Below are 16,146 nucleotides of genomic sequence, written 5' to 3'. Positions count from 1 at the left end.
AAGGCGATGTCTCTGTATGTTAGGAAGTAGTTTCCTTTCAACTTAGTAAACTCTCTGTAGACATTTACGCGTAATCAGTCATGTAGCGAGTCAAGTAAGTCTTTCATTTACAACAATCTTAATTTATTTGGCATCCGGTTTAGATTATGATCGGTTTTTTCAGTTGGTTAAAGAAGGTATAACTACCGAACTACACTATCTTCACATATGTACACATTAAGCATACCAGATGTTACAGAATATAGATACATAGGTCCGGTCTAGTCGGGCTGGGCAACGGGGTCCTCTGGGACACCTTACTCGACTAATCCGATTCCACCATGAATTGTCCTTAAATGGGCATAACAAGGTTCTTCTTGAGTGAAGACGTCTAAGCAGGTCCAACAAATGTGCTTTCCACACCGGCACTTCATATGGTTACACCCATCAGTCTTCTCTATCGTCGACTTGCAAATCGGACACTCCTTTACGTTCTTCCCTTTTGCCCAGTCCTTTAGCGACAAGTCCGGATTTTCCTTGAACTTTTTGTACCTTTCACAAGTGATTAACGGGTGATACTCGAGGTGACACCTTGTGCATATTTCTGAGTGACATGCTCCACAGATGAATGGCTCACCAGATTCTTGAGGTCCAGCTACACGGTAGACGGAAGGGCAATCAGGTGTGGAGCAAAACCTGAACTTTCCATCACTGGATGTTACAAAAGAGGACAAGGATGCGCTGAAGAGTTCATCGAGCTTCTCTTGTGATAAGAGGGCTCTCATATCAGCGAGTACTATTGGAGCTCCACAGTCTATGTGAGAACAAAGTATTGGGAATGCGTCAAAGTTTCTCATCGATGCCTCAAATTGCTCCAACAAACAAGCTTTGCAGAAGAGGTGTGAACATCCTTCAAGAGAGTAGCCATCATCAACTTCAGACAAGCAAATGGGGCATTCAACTTCAATCTCATCTGGTTTTTCACCCAGTGCACTCTTTTCTCGTGCAAGTTCATTGACCATCTTTTGTACTTCCTGCCTCATTTCTTTGCTCCCATGAACCTGAATAACATGGTACCGGGTGTTGAGCTTGAGATCCACACCATGCACCTTTTCTTTGATACCTTGGAGCTCCGGACCAAACCGCTTCACAACTTCCTTCATGAGGTCAGGACGGATCTCAGGACCTCGGAGGTGGATTTCAAGTTGCTTGCTCTCATGATAATCCATAAGTGCCTGAATCAGTTCTTGTTCTGCCTTGGCAATTTTCTCACTTGTTCCACAAATGCGTACTGTGAGATTGTGCCTATCTAATAGAATGTAAGTTTCTGTCTCCTGCTGGATCTTCCGCATCAGATTAATACCATCTCTGGACATAAGATGCTGCAGGACTCTACGTGTGAAGCCTGGATGGTTTATGGGTCTTCCTCTTAAGAGTTCTTCAAGTTCTCTCCGCATCTCCGCAACGGGTCTTGTTGCATAAGCAGTAATTTTAACACGATAAGCCCCGTTATGAGTTGGTTCCAGACAGCATTCACCCCCTACAAAAATATAAACAAACGTTAATGCACATCAAAATTTGGACAAGTTCACAGGAAAAATAGGACACCTAAGCTTATGCATCCTTCAAATATCCCTTACCCTACACGATTGTTCTTAATCAATATCGGAGTCAGAAGTAGACATTCAGTAAGGTTATTTGTTGACAGAAAATTAAAGAGCAAAAGATCAAATGTTGTGTAGAAATTTTACCTTTTTGTCTCTCAAACCTTGCTAATAAAACGTTCAATTGTCTTTTGACAGTGTTGTAGATAGAAGCGGAGCAGATTATGGAGCTCTGAAACAATTGTTCGCACTTTATCTTCTGCCATGGAAGACATCCAGGTAGCACCTCCCCATTTAACTCTTGCAAAGCTTTTGCAGCTTCGAAATGTAATCTCCCGTCAAACTTAATTAACGCTCGCATGAAGTAATTGTCTTCTTTTGGTTCAAAAACTTGAACTTGGACACAGTTTGGCTCTGGATTCTTTGCTGACATGCGCGCAAATATTCTCTTATGAAGCTCTTCTTCGCAAGCAGTAGGAGATGGGCACTGCACACTGTATTTTTTTCTGAATATGAAAAAATTCAGATCTCTTCTCTGCGTTCTGAATTCCAAAACATCTAAAACTTCTGCTTCCGAAAGATCTCCAAGTCCACTTATCAAGATAGAATCATTTGACTGTTGATCTCTCTGAATATGGACATAATTTGTTCCTATCTCAAGGCTGGATATATCACCAAGTATACGGTGAATATCTCCGGAAGGGCACTTAAGACATCCTCTACCACTGCTTTCCCTTCTCGGCCAACGAATCTTAGCTGTCACGGAAGAGAAATAAGGCATCTTGAAAATTCCTCCACCAGTTGACAGTGATGGAAATAATTTGAGCACTGATCCTTTGAAATAAAATTTCTGAATTTCTGTTGCCTTCATAGCAGATTCTGGAGTGAGAAAGGTTATTCTACCCCACTTCTCCTTCTCATCACAGTCTTGCTTGTTCGCAGCAAACTTGTATATAGAGCAAATAGACCCATCAATCTTCTTCTCCAGAAACGTCAGAAGCTCTCTGTCATCAACAACATCATCGCCATAATAAAGTACATCGACTGTCAGAAATCTCTGATCAACTTCAAGATGCTTTATCTGAGCACCAGATCCAAACAGTGCAATAGGTACTTGTCCCCGACCATGATATAGATACTTCTCCAAACATTCATTATGCATCCATTTCTTTTCACATTCCAATGCATCGTTCACAAGGGCTGACACTTTTTCCATGTCGAGGGGAGGCGCATACAGTCGAATCTCATTCTGATCAACATCGACTTGAATACCAATCCTTTCATCCGAACAAAGAGACCTAGCACGAGAAACAATTGAAAGCAGACTACGATTAGATTTCCCACAGAATCGTTTTAGCACAGTGCTGCTACAACCAACCACTTTTTTAATTCGGAGCCTCCGCTCATCCATCTGGGATACGTCAAAAGGTGGTGGTGGATCAAGCATATACAAAGCTTCAAAATCACACGCAGTTACACATACCAAGTACTGGTCCACAATAGATAGAAGTTCACCGAAAACAACCCAGCTTGGCTTCTGGCCAAATGCTAGCAATGAACACGATGGATGTAACTGAACTTGTTGACCAGTCAATGCCACCTCGTATCCAAGCTGATTATAGCCAGTGTACATCGCCACGTTTTCTGCAAGAGATGCAAGTATAACCATTTTCAAATGCTTGTCGTGTTTAGTACCCTCATTTGGATTCCAAACCCAGTAACTAGGACTGACAAGAGTAAGTTCTCTCTCAATGCATATCTCCAATTCCTTGACTGTGTCTTCACATCTCCTCATTGATTTGGCATTCAGGCTATTTTCCCAGCACCATTTATTTCTTCTCTCTCGCGGCAGAGATGCCCATTCTTTGTACACCGAAAGAAGAGTGAACAAGTCTCCATTCTGATTGCAGAATTGCACCTTGAAGATGACACAGTAAAAAACTTTAGAACATATTTCTAACAGGTTGTAAGAAGATTTTAAACTACAAAAGTTCAAAACCTGTGAATACCAGTAAATCAAAAATGTAAAATAACAGGAAAGGGTAATCATTCTATGGAAGAAAAATACCACAATAACAAAATTAACCGGGAGCTCAGAATCATACCTTTAGGCGATCAGCTTTCATCTTATCATCGAAGTTGCCAACTCTGCAAAATATACTACTAGCATTAGCCATGACAGCAGCAAGAACAATCCCCTCTTTGCCCATTCTGTGTCTGAAGCAGCCTAAAATTAACTTTCCAAGCTTTGGCTCCAGCCCCAGCTTGACTAAACAATGCCCTTCCTGTGTTAATTCATGAACACCGTTCTTCTCAACAACTGCACCCAACTGAACAAGATTTTGGACAGCCATTGCAATGGCTTCCGGGACAGGCGCATCAACAAAGTTAAATTCTGCTATGTTGTTGACACCCAGAGCAAGCATCCTCAAAAGTGCTACACCAAGATGGACCCTCCGAATTTCTGGTTCCTGATTAAGATTCATTGAATCAAAATCGTTTTTTGAGTAGAGTCTGTAACATCTTCCGGGTTCTGTCCTTCCAGCACGACCAGCACGTTGTCGAGCAGAACTCTGACTGACCCGGCACACCTTGAGGATGCTCATCCCCGTTCTAGGTTCATATTTACTCTCTTTCACCATCCCGGAATCAATTACATACTTGACACCAGGAATAGTCAGCGACGTCTCTGCAATATTTGTGGCAAATATCACTTTCCGTCTCCCAGGATGGTTCTGGAAAACCCTAAACTGTTCTTCGAAGGAAAGCTTTCCATGCAAAGGCAAAGCAATTGCAGACGGAGTTATAAACCTTTCGCATGCCCATTCTACCTCTGCTTGGGAAGTCAAGAATGCAAGGATGGTTCCTTCTTTCTCTGTTTTATGTATTTCCACTGCCATTTTAACAACATCGCCAACATATGAAGCAATGCCGCCAACAACAGAATTCTCTTCTGTGTCACTAGGGGAATATACAATCTCCACCGGAAAGTTCCTCCCATTGACAAGAAGAATACCACAACTGAAGAAATACTGTGAAAGTTGTTTGGCATCGGCCGTGGCAGACATGATTACAAGCCTCAGGTCAATCCTTCTGGATAGCAACTTTTTAAGCAATGCCAACAGAAGGTCCGTGTTTAAGCTTCTTTCATGAGCTTCGTCAATAATAACACATGAAATGCCAGACAAACTCCGATCTTTCATGTAGTGCTGAAGCAGACAATTATCCGTCATGTATACAACTTTGGAACTAATCTCCTCAGTAGACGAAAAAGTTGGAGTACAAGAAACAGTATTTTCCTCATAACAACCACTGCTTTCTTCTCTGACCCGATCAGCCAATGTCATGGCAGCAATCTTCCGTGGTTGTGTACAAACAATCGACTCACTAGCAGCAACTCCGGAATCAGCAAGGAACTGAACTAACTGAGTGCTCTTCCCTGAACCAGTTTCTCCAATCAACACCATTATCTACAAACACAATTAAAATCAATTAATACAGACTCAAAATGACCAAACACGGACTCACTTATAAAACAGAGAAAACTGAACCTTAGCAGACAATATGAACTACTACAACAAGACAACAGCATAACTCGATCACTGAGGAACGATTATCTGTACTCAAGTGATTCAAAACTAGCTTGGACCCAAAGACCACTTGTCAACTTCGAGATTCTTAAAGATACCTGTTCACGATGAATTTTCTTCAAAATCTGCCGCCGGTAGGCATAGATAGGAAGTCCATCCTCTAGCCTTCGACACTCCCTACGAATCAAACAATGAATACGTCTCCAATCATAAGCCCCTTCCAAACAAAACACGGCCACGTCTCCTTCTTCTTCATCATCTAAATCAAACTCATACCCGTCTTGTCCTATGAGATATCGCAAAATGCTCTTCATGGCATTATTGAATTCTTCAAGCCGATTCACAACCAAATCTCTCTCAGCCTCTATAGCCTTCTTTTTCTCAAAAACCTCAAATTTAAGACCCCTTTTAGACGAAAAGGACACAACTTGACGAGACTTCTCCTCAATCTCCAACCTCACCTTCTTGACGCCTTCTCCATTTTCCATAAGCGAAAGAATATGAGACGAGAAAAGATCACGAAGCCTGTCTTTAAGCTCGTTCATGTCAGACGGAACAATAACATTAGGGATCAGCTCAGGAACAAACTCATGCTTCCCTTGAAGTCGATAATCCCAAAGAGCCACCACGGCAGAGCGCGCATCGACCCACTGACGAAAACTGAAACTTCCAGCGATACAACCAAATTGAGGCACATGAATTGATTCCTCAGGAATTTCGCAAAGCAAAGCGAGACTCTCGATCTCTTGTTTCTTAGTCGAAAAACACAGCTTTGTGTCACTGTTAGCGGCGGCGGGGTGAAGCAGCTGAACGATGAAATTAGGTCTAGCCCGCGTAACTGGAGGCGAGTATCCCGACGACGGATTACGATCACGCCTGTAATTTGGCGGGAAATTTGAGTTAGGGTACTGAGAGTGTTGCTGGTTCCAAGTAGGACGGTGGTTGAGCGGCGGAGAAGATTGTGCAGAGCGAGAGTTATAACGGTTCGTGGAGGATGAGTGAGACGACTGCTGACGACGATCAGTCGCCGATCTTCCACCGTCTGAAGGAGGAAAAGAGTTCCTCATGATGGGATGATGCCAGTTTTTGTTTTGTGTGTGTGTGTGTTTGTTTAACAATGAGAGAGCGAAAGAGAAAGACTCTGGGAGTTGAAAAGAGTTAGGGGTAGTCGATCATAATTTATAAGGAATTTTGATAATTTAAACAAATCATTAAAAATAAATAAATCAAAAATTCTACATTATCGCTAAAGAGTTTTTTTATTATTTTGTTAATTAGTTTTTTATAAGATAATTTTGTAAAATTTTTCAAACAATATTTTTATTTTTATAATACTTTTTACAAAAAATTTATGATTTTATTTTGTTAAGAAAAATGTAGAAAATCATGAACCAATAACATAATAATTTAATTCATTATAATTAGAGATTTTTTTGTTTTAGTTGAATAACACAAAACTTTTACTGATTTTATAAAAGTATGAATCCAATAACTCCAGATTTATAAAAGTTTTAGATTACTTCTAACAAATCTAAAATGAATAACACAAAACTTTAACAAATTTTATAAAATCTTGATTGAATAACAACATATTCTACATAACATTTTAAATCACTAAAACTCTTTTGAAATCATAAACCAATAATGGCCCCTTTGAGAGGAGACAGAGTTATATCAATCAATATTAATATCCTACTAAATTTTATTTAACTTTTTTTTTCACTAGAAATTGGATTTCATTTATTAAGATTTTTTATTTTAATATTAGTTTGTAGTATTATATTTGAGTTCTCTAATTCTAATTTAAAATATATTTTCTACTATTTAAAAATTATTCTGATTTAATTTAATATTAGATAAATGTTTGCTCTCATTTTTATTTTCTATCTTATATTTTAATTAAGTTTAAATGAAATTTATAGTACTATTTATAAAAATTTAGAATTGTTGTCCATAACTTTTTTTTAACAATTTTTTGTCAATTGCCCAAATTTAATTATGGGCCCATAAAATGTAGGCCCAATTCAATTAAACCTACCTATTGGTTCTCCTATAAGTTGCTTCTCTCAACTTTCTCGCAAAACCCTAAAAGCTGAGCCGCGTCGAGAGCATTTTATATCTTCAATCATCTTACGCAGGCTGTTGTAGCAGCAGTGTCTATCGGAGACGATGAAGGTGGCTCCATCTTTTTCTTCTCATCAATTCTGTTCTCGTTTATCTCTTTGTTATTTCGTTTGATTCAATCGATTTTGGTTTGTGTCGCAGTTCAACGTCGCCAATCCGACCACCGGGTGTCAAAAGAAACTCGAGATCGATGACGATCAAAAACTGTAAGATCTTTGCTTTAAATCACATTTTCTTCATGGATTTGTTTACATTTGGCTTATTGAGTGTAGAGTGTGAACAATCTGCTATGAAGTTCGTAAAATTCTTTGAATCCAAACCTTTGAATCGTAGGATAGTTACTATTTCACACTGCTAGGATCTGTTTATAGCTGATGCATTACTGGAATCTATGATGTTTACTGCGTTGGTCTGATATATAACCAGTTCTGAATCTGAAAATCAACATTGTCGATTTTGGTAAAGATATTGAGTTTCATTTCTGTTGTTTTGATGCAGCCGCGCCTTTTTCGACAAGAGGCTCTCTCAGGAAGTTAGCGGAGATGCTCTAGGCGAGGTGAAATTTTTTCTCCTGGTTCAGTGTTTTTTTCTGATGTCTTGTGAGTTCAGTATACTTAACAGAATTGTGTGTGTTTTGAGCTATTTGCAGGAATTCAAGGGATACGTATTCAAGATCATGGGAGGATGTGACAAGCAAGGTTTCCCAATGAAACAAGGAGTTCTCACTCCAGGGCGTGTCCGTCTTTTGCTTCACCGAGGTACTAGATTCCACCCCATTGATAAAATTATACAGCTTCTCTTTTTTTCATTAATCTTCTGTGTTTTTTATTTATGTGATCTGGTTATTGTGTTTAGGTACTCCTTGTTTTAGAGGACACGGAAGGAGGACTGGAGAGAGGAGACGAAAGTCTGTCCGTGGTTGCATTGTGAGCCCTGACCTGTCTGTTCTTAACTTGGTCATTGTGAAGAAGGGTGTAAGTGATCTTCCCGGGCTTACCGACACTGAGAAGCCAAGAATGAGAGGTCCCAAGAGGGCATCAAAGATCCGCAAGTTGTTTAACCTTGGAAAAGAGGATGATGTGAGGAAGTACGTTAACACTTACCGCCGTACCTTCACAAACAAGAAGGGTAAGAAAATTAGATTCACTTAAAGAGATAATTGAAAACTGTTTATACGATTGATGATTTACTAATATATGAGGCTTCCATGTGCAGGCAAGAAGGTTAGCAAGGCTCCTAAGATCCAGAGGCTTGTGACTCCATTGACCCTCCAGAGGAAGAGAGCTAGAATTGCTGACAAGAAGAAGAGAATCGCCAAGGCTAACTCTGATGCAGCTGATTACCAGAAGCTTCTTGCCTCCAGACTAAAGGAGCAGCGTGATCGCCGTAGTGAAAGTTTGGCCAAGAAGAGGTCTAGACTCTCTTCTGCTCCTGCTAAACCCGTTGCTGCTTAAACTGCCTCAAGATTAAGAAATTTCTTTCTCTCTAGTTTGTTTCTGGTCGTATTTAAGTTGCTCCACAGACATGAGAACGCCATTTTGAACACTATTTTTGGTTTCTGTTTTGTGTCAACTTTTCAAGCCTTTTATTATATCAAAGTTTTGAACCTCTTAGTAGTACGTTTGTTATATTTAGTTCTTATTTATATGCCCGTTTGTTGATAGTAAATGACCAGATGTCTTCATTATTAGATAAACTGATGACCTACCTTTAAAGTGTTTTTTCCAAAAAGTGTAATGTTTTGAACCAAAACTCAATCTCGATTAAACTCTTTTAATATGGAGACCCGTCGCTGAAGACTGACTCCTTTCTTCAAGCTGGTGTTGATCGGAGACTATGGAGTCGGAGAATCGCTTCTACTGTCTCCTTATGCCATCTTCGCCGAAATCCTCTGTTTTACAACAGTGGTAAGTAAAAAACTAAAAAGGTTGGAAGAAGACGAAGAACTTTGCTTAACTGCAATTAAAATTTATTTATTTAACAAATGGCTGTAGATATGTTTTGGGGAAAAGTCATTCTTATCAATACCTTTGGAATAATTTGGATCAAACTGTATCATATTTTTGTGGATAATTTGTCTCTGATATAAATTAATCTGATCCATATTATGCAGTATTATTTCACAGACCTCTTAATTTGGTCCATAAATTTAATTTGATCCATGATATAATTTGATAAATTATTCACAAGCCTGTTTCTTCCATAATGTTTGGGGCCTATGATGGGCCGAATTGAATTTTGAAGAAAAATCAAAACCTTCAGATTCAGTTAGAGTGTTATGATAATGGGCTCTTGTAAGTTTGTAACCGAGGCCCAATACGAGACGACGTCGTTGTTTGCAATCGACCTATCTGGATCGGTAGGAAAAGTGTGCAAGTCGTTTTCATTCACCAAAGCGAAGCTTTATTCGTTTGCTTGAGCTCCGAAGAGTGGAAACAAAAATGGAGGAAGAAGAGCACGAGGTTTACGGTGGAGAAATCCCTGAAGTCGGCGATACGGATGTTCCCGATCCGGATATCGATATGTCTGCAGCCGATGAGGACGCCGTTACGGTCTACTTCTGCTTCGTTCGATTTTGATTTTGTTGTATATCGTGTGTATACATCTGTTTGATTTTTGGTGTTTTGATTTCATGGAATCAGGAGCTTGCTGAGATGAAGAGGAGATTAAAGGAGATGGAGGAAGAAGCTGCTGCGCTACGAGAGATGCAAGCAAAAGTCGAAAAAGAAATGGGAGCTACTCAAGGTTTTGTGACTCTTTCGTTTTTTTTTTGAATTCGTTTGCTCGAGACTATCTTTGAATTTGATATACTAGGAGGAATCTGTTGATTGTGTAGATTACTTTTAGGAAATTGAACTTCTGTTTCTTGCTTAACAATTTGTTTCAGATCCTGCTAGTATGGCTGCAAATCAAGAAGGAAAGGAGGAGGTGGATGCTCGATCAGTTTATGTTGGCAATGTAAGATAGCTTATTTTCTACTTCATGGTATCTCTTCTGTGCTTGAATCATTGTTTCATCTAAACGGCTTTGATCTGTTTGCCAATCTTAGTGTGGATTAGCTTAGGCTGACTATTTTGTTAACTTAAATTTCATCTTTGATAAAAGAACTGCTTGCAATTGTGTCTTAGCTTTGTTCTTTATCCCTTGAGATTACTGTTAGAATCTGTATCAAGAGGCTTTCTCTAAATTTAATGTTGTGAAGTAGGTTCTTTATTGTTTCTAGTTGAAGAGTTTGACCTCTATGTCCTATATAATCGCAGGGTTGTTCTCATAAATGAAGTTCTTAATAGCTCTGGGTTCTCAACTAAGTTTTGTGACTGTTTTGCTAGTTTCCTTGTTGTAGTGTTAAAATCATTCTTCCCGTGCAATTTGATGATAAAAAAGCTATAAAAAAAATGTTGAAAGTAAAAAGAAAAGAGAAGGAAAAAAATTTGAAAAAAAAAAAAAAAGATATAGCAGAAAAATGTGGAGAAAAATATTGCATGAGCTTGAAAAAAAAAAGAAGGATTTCTTGAGAGGAAAAAGGGAGTCTGAGTGAGTTGGGTGGGATTAGAAAGCAAGGTTTCTGTTATCCTTGAGGAGATGGTCTCTGAACTCTGAAGAGCTGGATCAAGATGCCAAGATGCTGGATGCTTTCTAAACAAGACCCAAAGCTCCGCAGGGAGGATACTTGGAGCTAATACAGGTTTGGTTGTTTGCGGATTTCGCGAGAGGCTGCAGTTTGATGCTGGCCTTTTATCATGTATTTTTGAACTCACGCTCATAAAATGAAGACTTTCATAGCGTTTATGTACCATACATAACTTAGGTCTAATGTTAGACATGGAAAATTGCTTTAGAACACACAAGTTTGTCTCTTGGCTTCCCTTAGTGGGGTGGTTAACTTATCTATCTGTTACGTTCTCAGTAAGTCATGGTTTTAGTTGTAATAAGAATGCTTGTGTTGTACTAAGACCTCATTATCCACCCTGCAGGTCGACTATGCCTGTACACCTGAAGAAGTGCAACTACATTTCCAAACATGCGGAACAGTCAACCGGGTAACCATTCTAATGGACAAGTTTGGACAGCCAAAGGGATTTGCTTATGTGGAGTTTGTAGAAGTGGAAGCCGTGCAAGAAGCTCTGCAGCTGAATGAATCAGAGCTTCATGGTCGTCAACTGAAGGTATCTTCTCGTACTAAGACCAATACTGAAGGAAATGGACAGTTCATTGATCTCAACTCTTCTCTTTTGGTTTTCATTTCAGGTCTCGCCTAAGCGAACCAATGTTCCTGGAATGAAACAGTATCATCCTGGGCGTTTCAACCCTTCAATGGGATACCGCTTTCGCAGACCCTTTGTGCCTCCGTATTTTTATTCCCCATATGGATACGGGTAAGTTTAAACTCTGCATATTTACCATCAGTTTATCACAAATGGCTTTCTCTTCTTCGTCTCACGAGACTCGGCAATGCCTCGTGCAGGAAGGCTCCTAGGTTCAGAAGGCCAATGCGGTACATGCCTTACCAATAGAAACCGTACCGGAATAAGAAGAACTATGACAGAGATGATGCCGAGGTCGTCCCTCCATTTCGAGCTTTATATATGAATATGACTTTGCTCGCACCTGAACTTAATTTTGAATCTGTCATGTACGGATGAGATTATAAGCTTTTGTTTCTTTAGATTATGATTATATTTGGTCGATATTACTTTCAGTTTATATCTTTGTTAGTACTTTCTTTCATCCAAAGGGGGCTAAATAAGTATACCAACAAGAAGATTGATGTTACGTAGAGAAGCCTTTGTAAGAAGCTATTATGTTTCCGCAAAAAATCCCTTAGTCAGAAGCTAACCTTTACTAATCAATGATGTATGGTATAATCAAATCCCTTATTCCTTATAGTATTTGTTATCTTTTCGGTTTGGAGAATCGATGATTACAGAGTAAAAAAAAGAATAATGTTTTTTCTTCTCGTCATTAGTACTTTTGATGTATGGTATAATCAAAACATTAAATTTATGAAAATTTGTAATGTGATGTTGATATTGATAAAACATAGTAATTCATAACCCAGTGAGTAAACTAATCAGAAACTAGAATGCTTGGACAAATAACGACCAAAAAAGAATGCTTGGACAAATAACCAATCATTCAAGTCTACAAAATAGAAATTAAACTCGGGAAATAACAAACAACAGTTGCACAGCGATTAGATGTGTAAGGCAAATCATAAGATTTGGTATCTGGATCATGTGTTAGGAATGCATCCCCGTGTGTACTATCATAAAACAATAACTTGTCCTTGTCCAAAACTGCTAGTGGGGTGAATGCGAATATGGCACTAAAGAACAAAGAAGAGGTGATAATGAGGTCTATGGAATATATTTGCTTCCATGTCTTGTGGTCTGAATCATCCAACGACCATATGACTTGGTTGGGCCACTTTTGCTCGGATACGCACAAACGATCACCGAGGTTGCACATGACGATATAATATTCATCAGAGACATTGAGAAAGGGAGCTTTAGAGATGACTTGGAACGTTTCGGAGTGAAGATCCAAAGACAAAACCATGGTTTCGCCCTCGTGTGACAAGGCAGTGAACCAGTGAAGTGACCCGTCTACATAAACAGGATCTTGGGTGTGAAGAATCAGATGAGGGGACGCGGGGAAAACGTACCTCCAAGCGTTGGTGGCAAAATCGAAAACTTCACAAGTAGTAGGCTTGTCATTTAGGTCTAACTCAGCGGAATTATATAACCAAACTGGCTTGTAAGTGCCACTGATTTTGTCTTTGCCAAATCCAGGAGTAGGGCATGCGACTTTAAAGCACTCGTGTCTCTCACCCTTGTCGGCAGCGACTAGTTGATAGTTGCATTTAGGGAAAGTTCGATGCCATCGAGTGGTGGGATTGACGACAATACTCGGCAGTTCATAGAAACTAAAGAGGCATATCAGACCATCACAGCTAGTATTGCAAACGAAGTACAACTTGTCCTCCCAAGGAGTAGGGATCTGAACAGAAGCTGCAGATGACTCCACCAAAAAAGTTCTCAGAGCTTCAAAGCTGCTTATGCTTGGATCTTGTTGACGAGCACAAGGATCATATAAGGACACCAAAAGCACATGTGGATCTCCTGATGATTGGCTAAGATGGTGGATCAACTGTCTTTCTTGGAAACTAGGGGATTGGATTGTAGACATCCATTGCTTCGATACAGACTTGAACTTGAGGAGGGTTTTCACATCAAGCCTCACCATTATATGATACTCTATCACATCGTGTGGTAACAATTCTTCCATACTTGTCTCTGAATCTCTCAATGTTATAGATTGAAGACAAGAGCCTCCGTATGCTTTATTTATAAACCAAACCTATCACCCTAGTCAGAGTCCGAGAAAAATAAAAGGGTAGATCAGTAAATCTAGAAACTGTTTTCTTTTTTTTTTTGATTTTATGAATTTGAGAAATCTTAAAATTTTAAACGGATTTCATCAAATCAGTATGATAAAAGTAAAATTTTCAAAAGGAAAAAGAAAAATAAATCTAATTCTACTAAACATTCGATTCAAACTTATCTTGATCTAATTATATTATTCATTTAATTTGAACTTGTTCCTATCTTATTTAATTACTCATTCGATTTAAACTTATCTTCGATCTAATCTATTATTCATTCGATCTGAATTTGTTCCGATCTAATTCTATTACAATTATGTCTTCTAACATCGTACGCTTAAATTTCTGTTTTTCATATTTGTATTTTTTTTCCCTATTTTTTCTTATTTTATAACAATTGCAAGTGCAATTAATACCACTAGTAATTATTTATATTTATTTTAATCTCATTTGACGTTCCAACATTAAATAGTACTACCATCCTTTTCGGTGTTCTTCAAGGCCTAGGGGTGGCGGTATATAACTTGTTCGCATGATATTACCGAGATGTCCCCACGGACATCTTTTCACCTCGTCGCCGAAGAGAATGGGCGTGTCATGGCATGGGCTGACATGGATTCTCCTAGGCCGTTTGGGTGGCGGTATAGTCGTCTTGCGCACGAAATACCGAGATGTCCCCATGGGCGACACTCACACCTCGCTCACACTCGGGACAGCCTAGGCGGATCCATGCTTTCCAACGAAGCACGCCCATCCAACCTAGGCGGGTGGAATCGAGCCTAAGTCCATATGTAAACTTGTTGATGAAGCCCATTAAAACTGAAACTTGACTAATTCGGGTCGGACTCAAATCAAAAACATACAGTATGTTGAAAAAGATGAAGTGAAGACAATGGTTGGTTCCTATAATCCATAACGTAGGTTTATCTTGGTTCAATTTTCAACTTTAATTTCTTATACATAAACCGACAACAATTTTTTTAGTAAAAGTTTTTTTTTTTTCATTCAAAGTGAGAAACAAAACATCTCAAATCTATTACAAAATATTTTTATATCATTTTTAGACTTTTGCTCATGCATAGTGCAGGTTAAGCACTTACTGCTTTAATAAATAAAAAAAACAAACTAGAATACTTAGAAAAATGTTGTCTTCTTACCTCCACTCCATAAATATAATATAATAGCTAAATGCCTTAAACCAGTTATAATGTAAAATAAATTTATTGACTTCCCCATTTGTTTAATATGTTCACGGATTGCCCCGGTTGTTAGCTTTCCAGGGAATCTAACTACCCTTCGATCCGATATCTCATCCGAGAATTATCTCCATGTTTCTGCAGATGCAATCTCGTTTGACATAGAATCCTTTCTTAAGAAGACTAGTCATCTTAGGGATCAATTCCCCCACAAGTCTCAACGATTCTCGAAACTAGTAGCACATCTATGGATTTTCCAGCGAGTCAGGTGTCCCTAGAAGCTGACCTCACTTCCATCAGAGCTGTCTATCGAATGTTATCCCTGCTTCTATCCAGAAGATGCGATCTTTAGAACTACGAATCCGTCTGAATAATCCAGCTCACCACGGGGCCGATTTCCCGACAAATCACAGGGAATCTCGTAAGGGTTAATACATCTACGGATCGCCCAGAGAGTCGTCTTTTCGGAGAAGTTGACCTCGCCTTAATCGAAGATATATGCTGAGATATAAACGTTTACCTCAAGCAAGTGCAACCAGTCATGAGACCCAACTCTATAAAACCAGTCAGCTTCGGGATCGTTTTCCTTGAAAATCCTGATGAACTAGGCAGTGATATACCTATCTACAGGTCGGCTTCTTTGCACTTGACACAATTTCCCTGACAAATCCGCAGCTGTCGGAACAGCCAACTTACGAATCAAACTCCAAGCGACCTGGAAAGAAACAAGATACAATCTACGCGACAACGGAAAGCTTCGAGTTTTATAGAGACCTATCTCATCTCTATAGGTGAATTCTTTCGATGAATATCGCTGATTTTCTACTGATAAGCCTCTAGGTCAGAGATTCAGTTGTCAAAACGGTTGACTTGGAAGAGAGTTTCCCGGCGAGTTAAAGAGAGATAGGAGTCAATCTACGTGTCGATTTGAAGCCCTGAGCTTTATCTTTCCAACGAATCTAACCTAGATCCAATCGAAGCAATCTTCCAAGCGATATTGGCGTTTCTTTCAAGCGCAGATTCGTCTCTATCCGACCAGCCGAACTCGGGCTCAATTTCCCAGTGATCTAGAGAGACTCAGGAGACGATCTACAGATCAATTTAAAGCCCTGAGGCTCCTCTTTTTAACAAGCCCGAGCTCACTTCGTTAGGGTCTGTTTTCTCGGAGATACTGCCGTTTATCTGCAGAAGACAGTGACAAAATACAGATCGATCTATATCCGATCTGTTGACCTCGGAATCAAATTCCCGGCGATCTAAAGGGCATC

At 39.3% G+C, this 16,146-nt stretch overlaps 5 protein-coding genes across 11 annotated transcripts; 3 read left to right on the top strand and 2 right to left on the bottom strand.

Annotated features, from left to right (window-relative positions):
* Positions 1 to 85: 85 nt before the first annotated feature.
* On the bottom strand, positions 86 to 6,336 carry AT5G10370 (helicase domain-containing protein / IBR domain-containing protein / zinc finger protein-like protein). Its single transcript, NM_121075.3, has 4 exons — positions 5,272 to 6,336; positions 3,689 to 5,053; positions 1,731 to 3,501; positions 86 to 1,519 (listed from the first exon to the last, which is right to left on the bottom strand). Exons 1-4 carry the CDS (start codon positions 6,238 to 6,240, stop codon positions 297 to 299), a joined length of 5,328 nt encoding a protein of 1,775 aa, NP_196599.2. The 5' UTR covers positions 6,241 to 6,336; the 3' UTR covers positions 86 to 296.
* An 894-nt stretch (positions 6,337 to 7,230) lies between these two features.
* Positions 7,231 to 9,081, top strand: EMB3010 (Ribosomal protein S6e). Of its 2 annotated transcripts, none has more exons than NM_121074.5 (6): positions 7,231 to 7,348; positions 7,439 to 7,503; positions 7,796 to 7,853; positions 7,947 to 8,055; positions 8,153 to 8,425; positions 8,513 to 9,081. In NM_121074.5, exons 1-6 carry the CDS (start codon positions 7,343 to 7,345, stop codon positions 8,749 to 8,751), a joined length of 750 nt encoding a protein of 249 aa, NP_196598.1. In that variant the 5' UTR covers positions 7,231 to 7,342; the 3' UTR covers positions 8,752 to 9,081. The 2 variants fall into 2 exon arrangements, with proteins under 2 accessions (NP_196598.1, NP_001190274.1); NM_001203345.1 differs by having other exon boundaries at positions 7,251 to 7,348; positions 8,153 to 8,269; positions 8,513 to 9,011.
* Positions 9,082 to 9,673: 592 nt separating this feature from the next.
* AT5G10350 (RNA-binding (RRM/RBD/RNP motifs) family protein) lies at positions 9,674 to 12,249 on the top strand. 6 transcript variants are annotated; one of them, NM_121073.4, is made up of 6 exons: positions 9,674 to 9,849; positions 9,940 to 10,042; positions 10,185 to 10,255; positions 11,272 to 11,463; positions 11,546 to 11,673; positions 11,763 to 12,249. In NM_121073.4, exons 1-6 carry the CDS (start codon positions 9,739 to 9,741, stop codon positions 11,809 to 11,811), a joined length of 654 nt encoding a protein of 217 aa, NP_196597.1. In that variant the 5' UTR covers positions 9,674 to 9,738; the 3' UTR covers positions 11,812 to 12,249. The 6 variants fall into 6 exon arrangements, with proteins under 6 accessions (NP_196597.1, NP_850803.1, NP_001330730.1 ...); NM_180472.1 differs by having other exon boundaries at positions 9,712 to 9,849; positions 11,546 to 12,047; NM_001343112.1 differs by lacking the exons at positions 9,674 to 9,849; positions 9,940 to 10,042 and adding an exon at positions 10,558 to 10,982 and having other exon boundaries at positions 10,233 to 10,255; positions 11,763 to 12,180.
* Positions 12,250 to 12,439: 190 nt separating this feature from the next.
* Positions 12,440 to 14,363, bottom strand: AT5G10340 (F-box family protein; the record flags this gene model as incomplete). Its single annotated transcript, NM_121072.1, has 2 exons — positions 12,440 to 13,638; positions 14,225 to 14,363. The coding sequence occupies 2 exons, from the start codon at positions 14,361 to 14,363 to the stop codon at positions 12,440 to 12,442; spliced, it is 1,338 nt and encodes a 445-aa protein (NP_196596.1).
* Positions 14,364 to 15,381: 1,018 nt separating this feature from the next.
* AT5G10336 (uncharacterized protein) lies at positions 15,382 to 15,601 on the top strand. The gene has a single exon (NM_001125731.2). The coding sequence runs from the start codon at positions 15,420 to 15,422 to the stop codon at positions 15,540 to 15,542; it is 123 nt and encodes a 40-aa protein (NP_001119203.1). The 5' UTR covers positions 15,382 to 15,419; the 3' UTR covers positions 15,543 to 15,601.
* Positions 15,602 to 16,146: the final 545 nt, after the last annotated feature.

Source organism: Arabidopsis thaliana, chromosome 5, assembly GCF_000001735.4.
Source record: "Arabidopsis thaliana chromosome 5, partial sequence".
Lineage (NCBI taxonomy): Eukaryota > Viridiplantae > Streptophyta > Magnoliopsida > Brassicales > Brassicaceae > Arabidopsis > Arabidopsis thaliana.
Note: the sequence above shows the minus strand (reverse complement) of the source record. Positions and strands in the feature narration are given on the sequence as shown.

Excerpts from the sequence above, each read along its gene's own strand:
- AT5G10350 (NM_121073.4), top strand. The coding sequence starts at position 9,739 with ATGGAGGAAGAAGAGCACGAGGTTTACGGTGGAGAAATCCCTGAAGTC. Across the intron at positions 9,850-9,939 it reads CCGATGAGGACGCCGTTACG|GAGCTTGCTGAGATGAAGAG; the intron begins GTCTACTTCTGC and ends TCATGGAATCAG. Across the intron at positions 10,043-10,184 it reads AGAAATGGGAGCTACTCAAG|ATCCTGCTAGTATGGCTGCA; the intron begins GTTTTGTGACTC and ends AATTTGTTTCAG.
- AT5G10370 (NM_121075.3), bottom strand. The coding sequence starts at position 6,240 with ATGAGGAACTCTTTTCCTCCTTCAGACGGTGGAAGATCGGCGACTGAT. Across the intron at positions 5,054-5,271 it reads AGAAAATTCATCGTGAACAG|ATAATGGTGTTGATTGGAGA; the intron begins GTATCTTTAAGA and ends TTGTGTTTGTAG. Across the intron at positions 3,502-3,688 it reads TGAAAGCTGATCGCCTAAAG|GTGCAATTCTGCAATCAGAA; the intron begins GTATGATTCTGA and ends GTCATCTTCAAG.
- AT5G10336 (NM_001125731.2), top strand. The coding sequence starts at position 15,420 with ATGAGACCCAACTCTATAAAACCAGTCAGCTTCGGGATCGTTTTCCTT.
- EMB3010 (NM_121074.5), top strand. Across the intron at positions 8,056-8,152 it reads CCGTCTTTTGCTTCACCGAG|GTACTCCTTGTTTTAGAGGA; the intron begins GTACTAGATTCC and ends TATTGTGTTTAG. Across the intron at positions 8,426-8,512 it reads TACCTTCACAAACAAGAAGG|GCAAGAAGGTTAGCAAGGCT; the intron begins GTAAGAAAATTA and ends TTCCATGTGCAG.